Consider the following 19,517-nt stretch of genomic DNA (forward strand, 5'->3'; position numbering starts at 1 on the left):
ATTTTTTAAAATTACAATATATGAATTACAGTCAAAATCGTTTACAACGACACCGGCTATAACGTACAATCGGATATAACAAACAAAATAGTAGATCCCATAAAATGACTTACAAAAAAACGCATTTATATTGCTTATAATGAACAAATCGGTTAGAGCAAACGTATTTCTTGGAACACTAGCAGTTAAAATATTGATTACAGCGTACAATTTCAAGTACATATCTGTACCTCAGATGATACAACATCCATTTTTTTTTCAATTATGACATTTTTACACACTGTATTATAAATAAATAATAAATATAGTAGTATAGTAGTATATATAAAATGACAGTAGATACAATGCTCAATATAATATTGTTTCCACATCTTAATAAATAAGTTTAAAAGTGCTATCCTGTAAAGTTATGAAAATGGACATTGTAGTGTTGTATTTCTCACAGGTATTACCGATATTTAGTACCATGAAATGATAAGTAAGGATTTATTAATTTATGGTTATAGTACATCCGGGCAGGCATCTACACTTGATTACTTGTCCTTTAGACATTTAGACCTCCCAAGACGGGTCCATTGTATTACAAAATTTTGTTTATATTACACCATTTGGCCCAAGCCAAGAGTTTCTGAATTTGGATTCAGTTGTGTCTAGACTTCATAGATAACATGTCACGGAAACAATTTACTATTGAGGAACAGTTTGGAATAATTTGCAGAGTCGATTCCGCTGATTCCGCGAGTTCGATTGCCCGGGAATTTACAACGTCACGCTCAAAAATTGCTGGAATGATGAAACGGCGAGAGAAAATTATTATGCAATAAGTGTGAAAAAGAAAAACGCGTTCGGTCATCAAATAACAGTGACATTGAAAGTGCTTTGCTCGATTGGTTCAAACAACAACGCGCAAACAATGTACCCGTGAGTGAGCCGATGCTTCAGGTAAAGGCTGACGTTTTCGCTGTGATTTTGAAGAAGGATTTTAAGTGTAATGCTTCCTGGATTCAACGTTTCCGAGCTCGCCAAAACATTGTCAATGGAAATATTTTAGGTGAGTCAGCAGTTGTTGACAGATCAATTACACATGACTGGGTTGAAAATGTGTGGCTTACACTCAGGTCCGGCTATAGCAATGATGAAATTTTTAATGCTGACGAGACGGGGTTATTTTTTAGACTGACACCTGATAACACGTTTAAGTTTTTAAAGGGCAGAAATGTTCCGGAGGTAAACTCTCAAAAGAGCGAGTTACAGTTCTTGTTGCAGCCAACATGCCCGGTTCCATAAAAACGTGAAAAATCTCCCTGTTGATTACGATTTCAATAAAAAAGCCTGGATGACGTCGGCTATTTTTGAAAAGACTTTAATAAAATGGGACAGTGAACTTTTACAACAAAAGAAACACATAATTTTAATTGTCGACAACTGTCCGTCCTACTACCCCCCCCCCCCCAGTTGGCAAGTTAAAACAAATTAAACTCGTTTTTCTGCCTCCAAATTGTACTTCCGTACTGCAGCCCATGGACCAAGGAGTTATGAGAAGTCTTAAAGAATGCTTTCGAAAAGAATTGGTGTACAAAATCATCGAAAAGAGAGAAAATACGACGATACGAAAGTCAGTATTCTTGACGCTATACTAATGATATCAAAGGCATGGGAATCTATGCGGAAAGAAACGATCATCAACTGTTTTCGTTTTTCCTGCCTAACTAACGACTTACAACCATCAGGAATCGCATACAACGATATTGCACAAACGCATTTGCAGAATGCCGTTTCCCTTCTTAGTTCTGACTGCTCTGCAGATGACTATGTACGAGTGGATGACGAAATAAGTACGAGCGAAGAACTGTCAGATATTGACACCGTACTGAGTCACCAAACTAGTGACAAAGTACTGATGAGGCTGATGAAGAATTGGAAGATTTCGGCAAAATCCCCACTGTTGCTGAAGCGTATGCTGCTTGTTCCACCATAAGAGCATTTGTTTAGACTGCTGAAACTTCCCAGAGTGTGAAAGAATCATTATCGATTGTTTCCACATCAATAGAAAAAATGTTTTTTTCAGAAGTTCAAGGAAGGCGACAAACAAAAATTACAGACTTTTTTTATTAAATATTCAGGTAAAATGTCGTATTTACATATTTTGTAATACATAAATTATGTATGTATTTTTCTTTGTCTTTTTAAAAATTAACAGTATATGTATGCCTACATTTTTATAATACAAAGATTTTGAGAAGCCGTTACATTATGAGTATACTTTATTGACTACTTATACTTATTTCAATACATATTATACGTATATGTATGTACATATTTAGATTTACGTAAGTACAATAAACACATATGTTAAATTTTATGTATAATATGTTATTATATCATATTATAAGTATAGATAAAGTAACACATTTTTGCGTCATAAACCTAGGTACAACGAACTAACTGTTCCTACCAGTGGAATATCGTTTATAGCAACCTGTTCATTATAACCGATAGAACCGCTTACAGGGAACACTGGCTACAACGTACAAAAACCACCAGTCCCCTGGAGTTCGTTATAAACGATTTTGACTGTATATAAATATGTTTTACTAGTTGGAACTCGGTGGATCGGTTTAGTAGAAAATTAAAAAATTCAGTACAAATATTTTACTAATTTTTTTGTTTTTAAATATAACTTTCATTTGGAGGGACGACCACCGCCGCTGGCCAAAGGATTGGAAAACCGTTCCATCAATAATGTCAAACGCAAATTGGTGTGCAGATGGCTCCAAAACTTATCAAGTTACAGGACTGGCATATACAACACAAGACTAAAGACAGCAATCCAGGTAGTCTATGAAACATATGCCACCATACTTAAAGCTGAAGTTGCCGCTATAGTAGGTATTAGTAGGTTTATAAGTGGAGAACGACTCAACCGTGATCTACTAATATTCAAGAAGCTCTTAAGGCCTTCAGTTCTATGCAGACTTATGTGGGACTGTTTAGATATTGAGTTTTTGAGGCTTGTTTTAGCTTCAAGAATGGTTAAATTTTTTTCTGCCACGTGTCTTTTAATTTCGTTCAGTTCTTTGAATTTTGGAGATAGATTTGTGCTCAAAATTTTTACAGTGAATGATAAAACTGTCTTGAGGATCTCGACAGTTATGTTCATCGTTTTTTCTGGCCACAGTTGTTACATCGAGTTTTCGTATTGTTACAATTACTTAATATATGTCCATGTTCTAAACATTTAAAACATTGGATAACTCTGCGCACATATGGTTTTACAACACATGCAACGCTATTTATGTATACATATCTGGGTACTATATTTCCTTTAAAAGTAAGTAGGACCATTTGTTTGGGGACATAAACTTTTTCGTCATTTGTAATAATTTTCTTTTTGAGTCGATAAACTTCTGTTACTGCAATATTTGAGATTATGTTATTAAATAATTATTCGTCACTAAAAGTAGTGTCTACAATTCTAATTATGCCTTTCCTTTGAAGTAAATTATTTGGAATATACGCTATGCTCTTTCTTAAGATTTTTGTTTTTTACTAAATTGTTTGCATCAGTGCTTTTTACTTGAACTCTTACCCCATCAGCCATCAATACTCAGAATATTTAAACCAGCTAATGTGTTATGTAGAATATGATCTACCTTCATCGGGTAGAGTTTGCCAATATGTTCTTTATTTCTTTTTTAATAAATACATATACCTTTTCCACATATAGATGACCTTTCTGTAAATAGAACAGCTTGATTAGTTTTTTTTGTTGATTAGTTTTATTGCCTTCTGTGTCTATGCCTTGAGTCCCCCCTTTGTCGGGAGAGTGTTTTCACTCATACTTTTACACAACCAATACATACACACTGAAAAAATCAAGTCACCGAATATTGTTTACATTAATAATCGTAACAAATAAATAGAATATAATTATTACTTGTTACACATAAAAACCATGTAAATATAATAATTTTAAAACCATATTGTTGACTGGCTTTGTATTTTTTTTAAACTCTGTATATGTAAGCGTAATAAATTTTATTATTATTAATGGATGATGATTTCTGATCATATGGCACCCTTATACAAGCCGGAATTATTTTTACAAGTGGAAATTTGTCCACGAGAGCGATTTGGCAGAGAAAACTCTCGACCCAAACTGCAGGGTTATACCTGGTATATGGACGGGCCTAAAACTGCAGAAGGGTCGAGTGCAGGAATATTTGGTAGTGGTGGAAATTGAAACATTTCTATTCCACTATGAGAATATACCTGTTTTTCAGTGTTCAGAGAAATTAACATGAGGACTTTCTAACTGAAGCGGATCAATAAACGCACAGACAGCCAAGGGTCTCTCATAAGCCCTAAAGTGGACTCTACACTAGTGTGGGAATGCCGACACAAACTTAAAAGATATGAAAAATATGAGTTAATGCTATTATTTATACAACGGAAAGATGAAGGATAAAGAGGACTGGGGTCCTGGTTGAAACATTTAAAGCAGTGGAGTGGAAAAACAACAATAGAACTCTTCACAACTGCTGCAGACAGAGTAAAATGGGTCATTATGTTCGCCAATGTCCTTAAAGACTGAAGCATACGAAGACAAAGAAAGAGTCCATTAATGACATTCAGTCAAGCTCACTAGCTAACAATCGAAGGCTTGTCAGGGTGATAGTAGGGCTGTGAATAGTCGGTTCTGTCTAGCAGAAGAGAAAACCGCTCTGCACCTCTTGTGTCTCACCGCTCGCAGCCTCACAAGGCTGTGGTATCTAGATTTCTCAGAGGAAAAACCAGAAGCATCAGTCTATTTAAAAAGATTCCACTCGAAGGATCTTTCACCTTCCAAGTTTAGTGCTGTAAAAGTAATAGTGATCTTACTTAAAAATTAATATTTATTAAGAAAAAGAAGAAAAATAACATTAGAAAAAAAGTAATTTCCTTAATAATACAAATAACTATCATTTAAATACTATAAAAATCATAAGTATACATGATATATTAATAACAATTTAATTTTTCTGAAAATTAACCAGTCGATAATGATAGTCTTCGCTGAATCCTGAATCTTGTCTGCTAAATGGCGGTCTAGCTTTAATTCCCACTGTACTCAGCCTTTTGTTGGGATCTACACAAAGCATATTTTCTAACAGCATATGCTGAAAAATGCAAAGAATTACGTATTAGATTTAATTAGATATTATGATGCAATACTAAAAATGATGTGAGTTGATTACCTCATTTGCATATTTTTCCTCGAACCAAGGAGGATAAATACTTTGCTTAACATCAGTCAGTGTTTTAATACGTTCCATTCCAGTTGAACAGGGAACAAGTAGTTCAAATAAAATTAATCCTAGGGAATATATGTCCACTTTGCAGTCATAAATGTTACTTCCAAACTGTTCTGGACTCATGTACAGTTGGGTTCCTGAAATATAATATACATGAAGATTTTCGCATTTAATAACAAGTCAAGAATACTTGAATTATTAGACTAATCCTTACCTACTTCCACGGTATGGCCTCTGTAGGGAGAGGAACCCTTTTTAATTAATTCTAAATCAAAGGCGTCCTCCGCATCTTTAACCAATCCAAAATCTCCCACTTTTACTTGACCATCTAGAGAGAAAAATATATTGCTTGGCTAAAAAAATTTAACAGGTGTTGCAGAAACTGTAACAATTGATATTTATGTATAATTACCTTTAAATCTCGATGGATGAGTCCTTTCAGGTGGACATAATCAACAGCATCTAATATTTGAGAAAATATATTGATAATAAGCTTATAATCCCTCGATTGGTGCATCATTAGCCAGTCCTTCAAATTTTCTTTTTTACACAGCTGCATCTGAATGTACAAAAATACTGGTTGCTCTGTATTTATCTTTATCTTTTGACTCTGTGAATAATCCCAGGAGTAATGCTTTCTATCTGGCCGTTTCCAGTCAATTTTTTTCCTCAAATGTTCAGAATAGGACTGTTCCCTTTTTTCAGATACAGAAGGTTCTGTTACTCCTGAGTCATTTCGAGCATTCGGGTTAGAATCTTCAAATACAACGAAGGAGTCATCATCGTCGTCGTCGTCGTCTTTTTTTTGAATGGCATTTGAAATCTCTGAATCATAAAATCTTGGTAAAAGATCATCTATGCTTATCGAATGAGATTTGACCCGTTCTGGAGGGGATTTGGTGGTGGGGGTAACAGTCACCGTTGGTTCATAGTCATGTTCTCTATAAATAAAAAAGGTGAATTTATTATTTTCAGTAGTAGGTCAATTAAGTTAGTTTTTAGTCGAGACGAGTTTGGCAGTTCGAATGTGTAGTATGAGATATTACAAAAAAACTGTCATCGAGGGATTTATCCATTTTTGAGTGGAACTATTTTAAAATAAACAATCAAAACGTCAAACTCATTATTTTGCTCATAACTTATGAACTTGTCTATTTAGAGATTGGACGTTAACAGACAACTTTTTCAGTAAAACAAACACACACAAAATCAGATATGCTCACGTTTAAACGATTTACAATAATTTCGTTTGCTGAAAGTTTTGTTAAAAACTCTGGACTTTTCTTATAAAACATTGGTTAATTTCAACCCTTAATATAAAAGTGATTTAAAAAAAGGGTCTATCTTCGCTCCTAAGAGTCATAGGATATTTTTGTTTTTTTTAAGTTGTGTTTTTTAATCACCTTTCCGAATATTTTTTTGCCATTTAATGTAAACTAAATTCTAGGGAGTTTTTTCCAATGGTTATTAGTATACGTGTTACGAAAAAAAATAAGCCTCGGATGATTGAGATCAATTCAGTCAAATTATCTGGACCAGCTTTAGAATTAGCTCAATTTTCAAAAAAATTTATAAACAAATTAAATTTCGCACAAAACCTATTCAACCGATCTCTTCCATCTGCTGCACATTTAAATACGATAAGACCCCAAAGTTCAGATACATTTAAACAAATTTTAATAAATAATAGAAAAGTTATTAAAAATATTCAAAAACTGCGATTTTAGTGTTATTTTGCAATAACTTTTTTGTTTATTAACCGATTTTAATTTAGCATATCTCATTTTGTGTATCTTTATTTTCTGAAAAAGTTTTTTATTGACATCAAATTTCTAAATAGGCAAGTTTTTAAGTTATGAGCAAAATAATGAGTTTGACTGTTTTAGCAGATACTTACTTGATCCACTGCTTATCATATTCTTGTTGCCAACTAACAGGTGGGCTTTCAACCCACGAACAAAAATATCTAACAATGTTTTGATGTTCCAATTTAGCTAAGGCTTTAACCTCTCGCATTACCCTATCTCTGTTCAAAGTCCTGAAACGACACAAAAAATTGTGAAAATATTTTTAAACAAAATATGAATACACACATACTTCTTAGGTAAAGTAATCCTTTTGATAGCATATGAGCAGTCGTCATATTTGTGTTTTACTTCAAAAACAACTCCAAATCCTCCCTTTCCTAGACACCTTACTGTATCATACTGATTAACATATCTGGAACTAAATTGTTCTTTTTGTTCAAAGCAATCTCCCTCGCTCAATTTCGTAGGTACTTCCACAGGAACTGGCTTCTCTACGAATATTACTTTTTGTTTATCTCTAAAATGGTTCCGAAGTAAGAATATTGCAGTTATAAGGGGGATTGTCATCAAAATTAACTCCCTCCAGTACCAAGGAGTCATTAGATAATACAAATATGTCATTTCTCCAGGTTCTATATGTAACCATTTTTTTTTGTTACTGTTATTGGATAATAATTGCTCTTCCATAATTGCATGAAGGTAAAATCCTTGTCCTAAAATAAAATTTAGAAAAATTATTGTTATGCTTATTTAAGATATTTATTGGGTTAGCAACTTGTCAAGTAAGGGGTTTTAAAGTTTAGTTGTAAGTTTAACTTTAATAGCTATTAATGAGTGTTCTCGTTCAACTATTCGTTTTATTAATACACAACAATGCGTGTGTATGTGTAAAGGAAAGGGATAGACTTAGATAGTCTATTAGCCACAGGGTTTATCTTGATTTATACACATATATACATAATAGGTGCATATAAGAGACTGACCGCATGAGACAATAGGGATAGTCTCCTTTTGAAAACCTTTCAAAATAGTTGAAGAACATTATTTCCAACGTAATAAATAAAAATCCATACTGATCACCTGAAATCAAAACTCAAAAATATACATTTACCTCCAAATTATAAATTAGTTTCTCTCGATGTGGTATCTTTATACGCCAATATTCCAATAGTTTTAGCGAAGACATTATTAAAAAAAAAGTGGAATGAAATCAAAGTGTTCACAGACATCCCTCTAAAAGAATTTCTACCAGCAGTCGAAACAACAATAAAGTCAACCTATTTCCTATATAAAAACAAAATCTTCCAACCAACAGATGGATGTGCTATGGGTGCTAGCATATCCAGTGCCATCGCTCAATTAGTTTTAGAGTATCTAGAGGAAATTGTTTTAAATAAAATAGATTTTTATATACCTTTTTTCTATCACTATATAGATGACTGCTTGAGTGCAGCGCCAGAGGATAAAATGAATATTTTACTAAATGAATTCAATAACTTTCATTCACCAAAAACTAAATTTCACATTAGAAGTTGAAAAAAATTGTCAAATTAATTTTCTGTACCTGACTTTACATAGAGAAAACAGCACTATAACTACTTCACAGTACACCAAAAACACCTGGTCGTCGAGATATCTGAATTTCAACTCTCATCATCCCTTGTCTGAAAAGAAATCTGTAGTTATCGGACTCGCAGATAGAGCTATCAGATTATCCGATTCTATCAATAGACCGCAGGCCATTAAAAAAGCAAAAACAGCACTAACACTTAATTCATACCAATACCACCTTATCGACAACACTTTCAAATCGCGACTGCATACATTTTACAATAACAACAAAACCAACACGGTAAAGAAAACCTATATGTCTCTCCCCTATACAAAAGGTTTATCAGAACAACTTGCAAATCTTCTGTCTAAACATAACATTACGGTTGCTCATAAAAGGCATAATCTTTTGAAATAGAACTTTACAAGACAAAAAACAAAAACCCCTCTATTAAAAAAATCGCATGTTGTGTATGAAATTCCCTGCTTGAATTGTGATGGAGTATATATTAGAAAAACCAGTCAGCTACTCAACTCAAGAATACGTTCTCACAAATATGACAAAAAAACTCAACCGCCCTCACAAAACATGAAAACGAAAAGAAACATAAATTTGATTTTGACAAAACCAAGATCATAAAAAGTGAACATAACAGGAAGAAGAGGGAGCTCCTAGAGTCTACAAATAAAAAAAAAATAATAATGCAATAAATGATAAAAAAGATGTCAAAAATTGAAACAAGATATATTTTAATTTAATTTAAAAACACACAAAAATATAATCTCAGAACGCCTATGATGTTAAAATAAATGATTGTTTAAATGATACACCAAGATCATTAAACAGCATATTAAATTTTAAAATACATTTTACATGTAGTGACTTAGTGGGTATGTCCTATGGTAAGTGGCTTGGTTTGGTAAGTCAGAAGTTTCTCTTTTAAACCTTAAGGCAGCTTTACATCTAGGCTATGCAAGTCTCATGCTATGCAAGTCCGTCTTGCATGGCACATCTCTTGCCTAGCTTGACCTTTTTACATCAGAGATATTTCTGTGTAATTTTAGATCCCACTTTCATTGTTGCCAACAGAGAAAATATTTATCAATTTGAGGTTATTTTATTTTAAATAAATATAATTAAGTACTAAAATAAATAATATAATAAATAAATATACACTATTTATGGTTATTAAAAGGGTGAAGGATGTCAACCAAAGAAAAGAAAACATTGTTATTGTTGAATATTGCTGTTGTAGCAACAATCATGAAAAATAATAAAAAAAGAAAACCTAGAAAATGCTGGGTCAAACCTTGGTTGAATGCAGGACTAGGAAATTTGAAGTTACCCCAAGAGTTCTTGGATGCTAGAGACCTTCAAAGTTTTAAAAACTTTCTTGGAATGAACGAGTCCACTTTCCTTAAGCTCCGGGAAAAAATTAATCCCTTAATTCAGAAAAGAGATACAAATTTTCGCCAGTGCATTCCATCAAGGACAAAATTAATTATAACTTTAAGGTATCTGGCAACTGGTGAAACGTTTCGATCTCTAATGTACAATTTTAGAGTATCAGAATCAGCTATATCTCAATTTATTCCTATTGTGTGTAATGCAATTTATGATATACGCTAAAGATAGAGATAAGGTTATGTTTTATTCTGTAATCTATTATAAATTGTTATGTTGGCAACATGAATTTTAACGATAAATTGCAAGAAAATAGCATGAAAAATAGAACATGTTCTAATTTTTCGTCTAGCACAGGAATTGCATGGAAATAGCCCGTGGGCATGCGCAGTTCCATGATCTGTCTTGCATGGCTCTTGCCTAGCATGAAAATAGCATAATGTAAAACTGTCTTTATAATGTCTTTGATAAAATTCTTTTTAGGCAATATTATTTCTTGGAAAAGGCATGGATTTCCTGCCGAAACGTAGAAAAAAGTAAATAAAAATGTCTTAGTATCATGACAATTTTTTTTATGTTCCTAAAAAAGGTTTAGAAAGAATAATCATAGATAACATCGAAAGACAACAGCTAGTATGATAGGGCACGTAAGACGAATGGAGGAAAGAATAATCCCAAAAAAATGTTAGAATGGACCCCACAGAAAAACGAAAACAAGAAGGATCAGCAACCACATGGATGAAGGGCACGTCCAAGGCGATGTCGGGAAAAAAATTTAAGACTGTCACAATAGAAAGGAGTGGCGATTAGGAACAGAAAGGCATATAACGCTATAAAATCGGTTTAATATATATGAAAAAGTTTTATCGGATAAAAAAAGCTGCTGACGTCTTCAACGATAGGAAACTATGACTTATAACTACGACTACAAACAGATATACTTGAATACGAACTACATAACAAATCAAAATATTTACCATTAACATATTCTGAAGCATTTAAAACTGACAATGCAGTTGAATCTTCTTCTGTATTAGTTGTAGAAGCAGCAATTGGCTTCCATGGTATTTTCGCAATACTTTTACTTTCTGCTACCACTATGTTTGTCCCTGATCTTCTATTGAGAATTGCGTTTTGTAACAGTGAAGATTCATGTATGTAGAGCTAGAAATAAACAAATAAAATATGTTTGCCTTTCATGTAAATATATGTAGAAAATTTACAATTGTTCTAATATTTAAGTCTGTGAAATTATTTTACTTATTAATTGAGAGTTACACATTAATGTCTTAAATTAAACAACAACATAAAACATGCAGTGAAGATCGCCTCTAAAAATGTGTATTTGACACATGTATACTTACAATTAATAACTAAGTCAATATCAATTGTTGTTAACATAGTTTTGTGCTAGTACTTTTAGTGAAATACATGTGAAAATAATAAAATTCGCTTCGTAGTTTCTTTATAGTGATGGATGAGCTAAATTATGGATTTTGTGATCAGATCTGTTATTTTAAAGAGAGTAAAACTCTGCTGTAGTTTTATCTGGGACATATAGTAAGGGGAAGTCGATATAAAATATTACAACTGATCCTTAAAGGCAAAATAGAGGGCCGTAGAAGTATAGGAAGAAAACAAGTTTCTTGGTTAAAAAACATTCGTGAATGGACACAGATATCAAATGCAGGACAATCATTCCATATTGCAGAAGATCGAGAAGTCTTCGCAATGGTGATCGCCAACGTCGGATAATTCTGATATGCCACGCGAGGAAGAAGAAAACTCTGCTGTTTGGATCTGCATGTGATAATTGCAAGAAGATATCATGTAGGGAATGCAGCAAGATTTCCTCTTAAGAAATAAGATGTGCAGTTGCTAAAACCAGAACCATTATAATATGGTGCAAATATTGCATAAGACAGTTCTCTAAAATTGATGGCCCGATAAGGAACGTAGATAATACTGAATTGACCATTCCACAATAACTATTAGATTTCATAAAAGAAATGGTAAAATGTGAACTTAGTGCGGCTTTGAAAATTTTGGAACAGAGTCTTGATTTCCGAGTTGAAAACCAGAACCATTATAATATGGTGCAAATATTGTATAAGACAGTTCTCTAAAATTAATGGACCGATTAGGAACGTAGATAATACATAATTGATCATTCCATAATAATTACATATTACATTTCATAAAAGAAATGGTAAAATGTGAACTTAGTGAGGCTATGAAGATTTTGGAACAGAGTCTTCAGCAAAAGCCGAATCACGTCTAACATGGTGATCGATAGCAACAAAGAGTTAGTGAAACTTTTGAGTGATATTTCGAAGCTAAATCAGAGCACTTCAGAAATTCGGGTAAACGTGGCAACGTCTACTTCCCGTCCTTCAATGACAGGTTGAAATCAGCTGACCAAACAGAGAAAATCAACGTTGCCAGTTCTTCAAAACAAAGATTCTGCTGATAATTACCAAGAATTTACCCTGGTACAGAGAGATAGGCAGAATAGAGATGGACTACTCCAGATGATTCTCGAATAATATTTTTGGTATATATATGCAGCGCTGTTATGAGTTAAGTTTAGTTAATAAGATATTATCGTGCTGTAAACTTATAAATAAATATATTTATATAAATTTGAACCGCTGGTTTTATTTAAACACGCTACAATATAATGAGAAAAGTACTAGACGTATGGGATGGAGGCAGAAAAATCAACAACCTGCAGATAACACACTTATACTAGTAGCGAATGTAGTCAAAATGATTACCACCACTAATATTTAGAGTGTAACCACGCTATGACAAGGGCTCAAGGAATGAGGAGGATATACCTTCTCCATCAACTTCTCAGCCATATTTAAGACATTGTGAAACTGTTAAATATGTTTACACTAATTTTTCAGATAGCTTGTTTGTCTTGGCAGGTGATTACAACATACCACAAGCCAGATGGGATAATGATGAGTTGGGCTTGATAGTGGCTGGCACTGAAAACGAGTCAAGTATTGTGGCAAATTGCTTTAGTAACAGCAAAGGAGTCCCATTGGACCTGGTTTTTAGTAATTTGGAATCTATTAATGTCACTCCAGCAATAGATAAAATCTTTGAGAATAACTTAAATCACACAGCTATCAGTTTTGAACTTTTGTGGGAAGAAAACTGCGATTTCATGAATTACGAGGATTATTTATATGATTTCAAAACTGGTGACTACTTTTCAACAAATAATTATTTAGATTGGTGCATGCACATTGATTAGGTAAAAATAATTCAGTAATGAATAAAATAAATAAAAGTTAACAGATCAATGATTAAAAACTATATAAACACTATTTACAGAAGAAAAAGTGATTATTTACTTAATTATTATTCACACCTGGTGGTCAGCTAAATGAATAACTACTTTAGGAATAACAACGTCAATAGCTTTCTACGAGCTGTCCATAGTTACTACAGTTTCTAAATTATTCTTACTTGCTTTTCATGCATCCCTAGGTAAATCGATGGAGAGTGTCCTGGGACAAAAAGATCAATTTCTGACATATTTTTTCCAGACCATATCCACACACGTACAATAGGAGATGTAAACACATGATTCCATTTGTTGTTAACGTCATTGTGTCTAAATGACACCTTCAAAATTCCGTCTGGTAAAATAGCTGACACATTCCAATCAACTTTATCTGTATTGCTGTAAATACAACTTATCTTGGACAATTTGATATCATGAAGACCAACACTGAAGTTCCACCTTAAATATAAAATAAAAATCAAATGTGAAAATTTAAGAAAATTACTTTTAACTAGATGTTTACCTTTCTTGGCCATTTCTAGGTTCAACAGCCCTTATTGTATGAGTCATACGTTCCAATATAAGCAAATCATCTTCACCTCTTTGGTCATCTAGGTTAGAACACTTTAGAGAAGTGCATTCATAATAGACTATGCCAGACTGGAATCCAATACCATATGTTCGAACATCAATACTACCTAAATTATAATAAATTATATAAATATATAAGCTTCACATTCAGTAAAGGGACACAGCTCTACTTAATCTATATCAGTCATGTCAAAGATGCGAGCTGCATCCCGCCAGTGATTTAATGAGATCGCAATGTGTCACAGAAAGAATTATGCTTTTTAAAGGTTTTAGATTTCACTCGATACCTCTACAGAAGTTTTAAAATGTGTACACTATATATATAAGTAATTTCAAGGGCAGCGCGTGCGTATACAAGCGAGAGAGATAGACAGTAACGCCATCTCTTAGCAAGAAGCGGAAATACCCTATTATTTTTGTTGAGACCAACAGAATCTTCCACGCGCTTCGAGTCTAGACTACAACCTTCCTTATCGATATAAAAGGAGTGAGTCAGCGCGACGTGAGTTAGTTGCGAAGTAATAATTGTGAAGTCTAGTGATTGTCAAAGTATTAAGCATCTGTTTGCGACGTGCACGTACGATAGCTGTAATTGTTGTGTTGAGTTCCATAATTATTACGATTTTTGCATAATGTCACAAAAACGTAAAGTTGATAGTGAGGGTAGAGTTTTTCAGTCTAAATGGGAAATTATGTATTTTTCATAGAATGGAAAGGTAAACCAATGTATTTGATTTGCAAACAGTTGCCGTTTGTAAGGAGTTGAACTTCAAGAGACACTATGATCCAAATCATAAATCAAAATTCAATTGTTAAACTAAAAAAATAAGAATGGACAGATTATCATCTTTAAAATCTAGACTTCAAGGTCAATAATCGATTTTTACTAAAGCTAATAATGAGTGCGAAGATCAAGTTTTATTATTGCATTATAGAAATAACGAAGAAATCAAAACCTTTCACACGTTGTGATTTTATTGAAGAGTTCATGTTGAAAATTGCTTATGTTCCATTTCCATTTTAAAAGTCAATAGATCAAAATATTTTGCTGTAAAGAAACACTGTTGCTTCAAGAATAAATGATTTAACTCAAAATTTGGTCCTTCAACTGAGGGAGGAAATCAAGGAATTTACAATCTTTTCACTAGCTTGTGAACCAGAGCACTGATACTGTTATTATAGCTCAACTTGCTGTTTTTATACAAGGTATTATTAACAATAACTTTGAAATTAATTAGAGCTATTAAAGTGTATTTCATTGATAGGTACTACAACAGCAAATGATATTTATTCTTCAATTGAACATCTAATAGGGTGTTGTAACTAAATTAAAACAGAAAAAATCAAGGAATTTTGTGGGATTTCACTGTATAATTCATCAGGAATCATTGGCATCCAAACATTTAAAAATGGACCATGCCATGCAAGCTATAATTAAAATATTAAATTTTATAAGAAGCAGAGGTCTATATCACTGACAGTTCAGGCAGTTTTTACAAGATTTGGACGAACTGTTTTCTAATGTCCCTTACTTCACTAAAGTTTGTTAGCTCAGTCAAGGAGTAGTTTTAGAAAGATTTTTTGCATTACTTGACCCTATTCAAACTTTCATGTTAGAAAAAGGCAATTAAATTGATTATGACAATCACTGGTGGGTTGATTGTGCCTTTTTGGTAGATATGAATAAATATTTGACTGATTTGAATGTAAAGTTACAGGATAAAAATCTGATTCTCACTTAAATATATTCATGTATTCAAGCCTTTGAAATAAAGTTGAGGCTGTGGGAAAATTAGAAATAAACTTTAGATCATTAACTTCATTTTAAATCGTTTGGCACAGTGAACCTAAAAAAATGGAAAAATATTCTTAACTTCTGCAAAATCTGATCACTAATTCCCAATTTTCAATAATCCATTAAATTTTGAAGCTTCACAGACACCAGTTCATTTGAAAATAAAGATAATAGATATTTAATCAGACGGTATTTTGAAAGAAAAATTTAAAGAGGTTACATTTTAAACACAACATTTCAATAGTTTGGATAATTACCCGGAATTAAAAATAGATGCAGCACCCATTATTTACATACATGTTTGGTAGCACCTATTTATGTGAGCACATGTTTTCTGTCATGAAAATAAATAAAAACAAGCATCCCACAAACTTACGAATAAACATCTCCAAACAATTCTTAAAATGGTTACAACAAAAATGATACTCGACATCAATGAGCTTGTCAAAAACAAGATAAGTCAGTTATCTGGATACTCAAGCTCAAAATAATTACCCTCGTTTATAACTTTGATATGATTTTTAACAAATATATACTATATACTAAATAATTAAATAAATAAAATGTGATAATTCAGTACATTTTTGGATTTGAACTTTAGAAAATAAAGTACTTAATGCATTTGAGATCACTGTATTTTCTTTAATATTTTTGACTGAAAAACCTTTAACTGCATCATAACAGAAAAAATATTCATAACTGTTGACAAATTTGACTACTCACCTGCAATAACAAGATCATCTGAATACTTAAATGATGATTTAAGTAGTTCTTCTGTGGTGATTGGTATTGGATCAACAGTAGAACCATCAAATTTATATAAACCTCCTGTTAAAGAAGGTATAATCCTTATCCATTCTCCATTATTAGTTAACTAAAAAATAGAAGGACTCTTCAACATCCATCACACTCAAAAAGAAATAGAACATGTAAAAAAGATATAACTGTAAAATAAGTTCTTATTGCTGCCTAATATATTTACAAAACAATTAGATGACATGTTTGTTTTTAATATCAGTTACTATCTTCCTGTTTAAAATATAACTTTTAATTGCTTTAAATTCCTTTAAACTTATCATTAATTATCAATTGTTCTTACTTCTAGGTTATGTATATTTGATAACAGTAGAGGACCAGGACCAGTATCAAATGTCCACATTAATGAACCAACTGAATTTAATGCAGACAATTTCCCATCTAGAGTACTGACTATCACCAAGCTACAAAAGAAAATAAACAATAAAGTAAAACATTTATTTTGTGGCTTAGATATTTTGATATCAATTTTGTGATTAGATAGTTATAATAAATATATTTTGTACACACTTGCAAAAAATGTTAGGAGTAAAGATGATATATTTATTTTTCAGTTTAAAATGTTTAATTGCTAACTCAGGACTTTTAGCCATTAATGAATTTAAGTTTGGAGTTGAACAATTAGAACTTACGAAACACTGGGGACGGATGAAAATTACTTGTTTAGGATGTGGATATAAGAACTCATTACAAAATACACCTGTATCATTAGTAAATAATTTTAATGCCCTAATGCTGTTTTCTGTGTTGCGTTAGTTTGGGCCCCAATCTTCTAGTAGACTTTAGCTTGATCACATAATTAATAAGGGGAGAAGCCCCAAACACTCGACTATTAATTAAACATATTAAACACTTCAAACGATTTTTTTTACATTCTTAAAACAATAATTATTATATGAATATTACTTCACATACCCCGGCTCTGATCCATGACAGTAAGGCAAAGAAGGAATGTCGGTACTTGAATAATATATAAAACTTAAGAAGTTAATTACTATAAACAAAAGGTTCATTTCGAAAACAAAACTTTTCACATTTTTGTAACATGTAATATGTAATGTCAATTGAATACCTATACACAAACAATTTAGATATTTAGGTATGCACACAAAACATAAATCTTAAACATAATTTTCTATGATACGTAATGAACGTCATCTGTCATAGGCCAGTTTTTTGTGGATGGACAATATTTTAACAATGGGAATCGGAAGATTGGAAAATCATCGCGAGAATTTGAAGATAATAATTAAAACACCCAAACTTTAGTTTCTGGATCATGGTATGCCTCTGCACTGCCTTTATAATATTACCTGTTGCTAAGAACGATAATATTATTAATCTTAGTATTACATTACATGTGTTCAGAGTGGGACGATCGTGGGTGGATCGTCTACTCTTTAAAAAAAATCATTGAATATAATTATTTGTAGAAAGTAAACACAGGAAGAAGCTTAATATTTATAGTCCTATAGAAAGCACATGTCAATGTACCGATGATAATGTTACAAGAAGCAATGTAAAGGATAAATAAATAATAGGTCAATTAAAGCTATTAAAAAATAAATACACAAACAGAATAATAAAAATTAAAATACAAAATAAAGTAATCACATGATTCTATGCAAATAAAGGACTCATATAGGGATGTTTAATATTATATATATTATATATATTTAATATTAATTATGATACGTATTAGATATGTAAAAGATTATAAATAAACGTAGCACAGTTGCACATTTTTAAGCGAAAAGCAAGATATGCATGTCCTTTTAAGTGTAAATATCAACTCATTCATACAGTAATGGTAATGTAGATGATGATGATAATGAAACGATTCAACAAGAAAATACTTTATTTAAATTAGAATGAGAAAGAGATAAGATCAAAGTTTTAAAGATTAATGATTTTCCGTTATGATGTTACGGACAAATACGGTGAGAAAATATGGTGAGAAATATAATATTATGCTATATTATAATTGTGCAAGATACTGTTACGATAAATTATGATTCATATTTAACTGTAAACATTTTTTCTACCAAGTATTTTTTAGCATGTAATACCCAAACGGGTCCCCTCTTATACCTGCGACTGGAACTCTCCAGAAAAGGGTCGAGTAAATTCGTTGGCGACCGAAGATCAAAGAAGCTTCGAGATAAACAAAATGAGGTATAAGACCGGTCTTCTTCCATGGCATTCGAGACAATTCAAGGGTCAACACAGGTCAACATCCATAAGCTTCGAGAGATTCCAGGCTAACGGCTGTTTGATATATATATATATATATATATATATATATATATATATATATATATATGTATATATATATATATATATATATATATATATATATACATATATATATATATATATATATTTATATATATATATATATATATATATATATATATATATATATATATATATATATATATATATATATATAGCAAAACTTTTATTGTATGAGGCAGTCTGAAAATATAATCGAGTCGAGTTTCTAATTGTAACGCGGAAATAAATATTGTAAATAAATAATATAAATTAAAGTAGTTGTGATAAGTGTAAGAATATTGTATATATAAATTAAATAAAGACTTTAATAAACTAAGTGTTAGACTATTTTTATAATAAATAAAGTTAATAAATTAGACTAATAAACTCAGTTCAATACTATAGATGTTAACGTATAGATATTCCCAAAAGTGGAAAGATTAGAACGGTAGTTGACAGTTCAAACAATAGAAAAGCGCATATTAATGCAATAATAATCACAGGGAATAGAACCTATTAGAAGTACATAAAAGTTACTATGATGTTTTTTTGATACAACCTTCTCATTTCCTTACTTGGTTCCTCTCACCACTTATGTCCATTTCTCATATTTGCTATAGCTCCTCTGTTTAGTTCTGAGTAAAATCGCTTTGTTTGAGATCTTGTTCTGTGACAATCT

General features: G+C 31.9%; 1 protein-coding gene across 1 annotated transcript; it reads right to left on the reverse strand.

The window, feature by feature from the left end:
* Positions 1-4,869: 4,869 nt before the first annotated feature.
* PEK (pancreatic eIF-2alpha kinase) lies at positions 4,870-17,694 on the reverse strand. Its single transcript, XM_072546138.1, has 12 exons — positions 17,477-17,694; positions 16,845-16,965; positions 16,469-16,619; positions 13,883-14,057; positions 13,542-13,818; positions 11,036-11,222; positions 7,392-7,815; positions 7,192-7,332; positions 5,707-6,235; positions 5,509-5,647; positions 5,238-5,431; positions 4,870-5,159 (listed from the first exon to the last, which is right to left on the reverse strand). The coding sequence occupies exons 1-12, from the start codon at positions 17,572-17,574 to the stop codon at positions 5,013-5,015; spliced, it is 2,583 nt and encodes an 860-aa protein (XP_072402239.1). The 5' UTR covers positions 17,575-17,694; the 3' UTR covers positions 4,870-5,012.
* Between the last annotated feature and the right edge of the window lie 1,823 nt (positions 17,695-19,517).

This window comes from Diabrotica undecimpunctata, chromosome 10, assembly GCF_040954645.1.
Source record: "Diabrotica undecimpunctata isolate CICGRU chromosome 10, icDiaUnde3, whole genome shotgun sequence".
Taxonomy (NCBI): Eukaryota; Metazoa; Arthropoda; class Insecta; order Coleoptera; family Chrysomelidae; genus Diabrotica; species Diabrotica undecimpunctata.

What these genes read in the sequence shown, in the direction of transcription:
- PEK (XM_072546138.1), bottom strand. Translation starts at nt 17,574, where the DNA reads ATGAACCTTTTGTTTATAGTAATTAACTTCTTAAGTTTTATATATTAT. An exon ending in CCTAGAAATGGCCAAGAAAG is followed by an intron (nt 13,819 to 13,882) that starts GTAAACATCTAG and finishes TTTATATTTAAG; the next exon opens with GTGGAACTTCAGTGTTGGTC. An exon ending in AGGAAAAATATGCAAATGAG is followed by an intron (nt 5,160 to 5,237) that starts GTAATCAACTCA and finishes TGCATTTTTCAG; the next exon opens with CATATGCTGTTAGAAAATAT.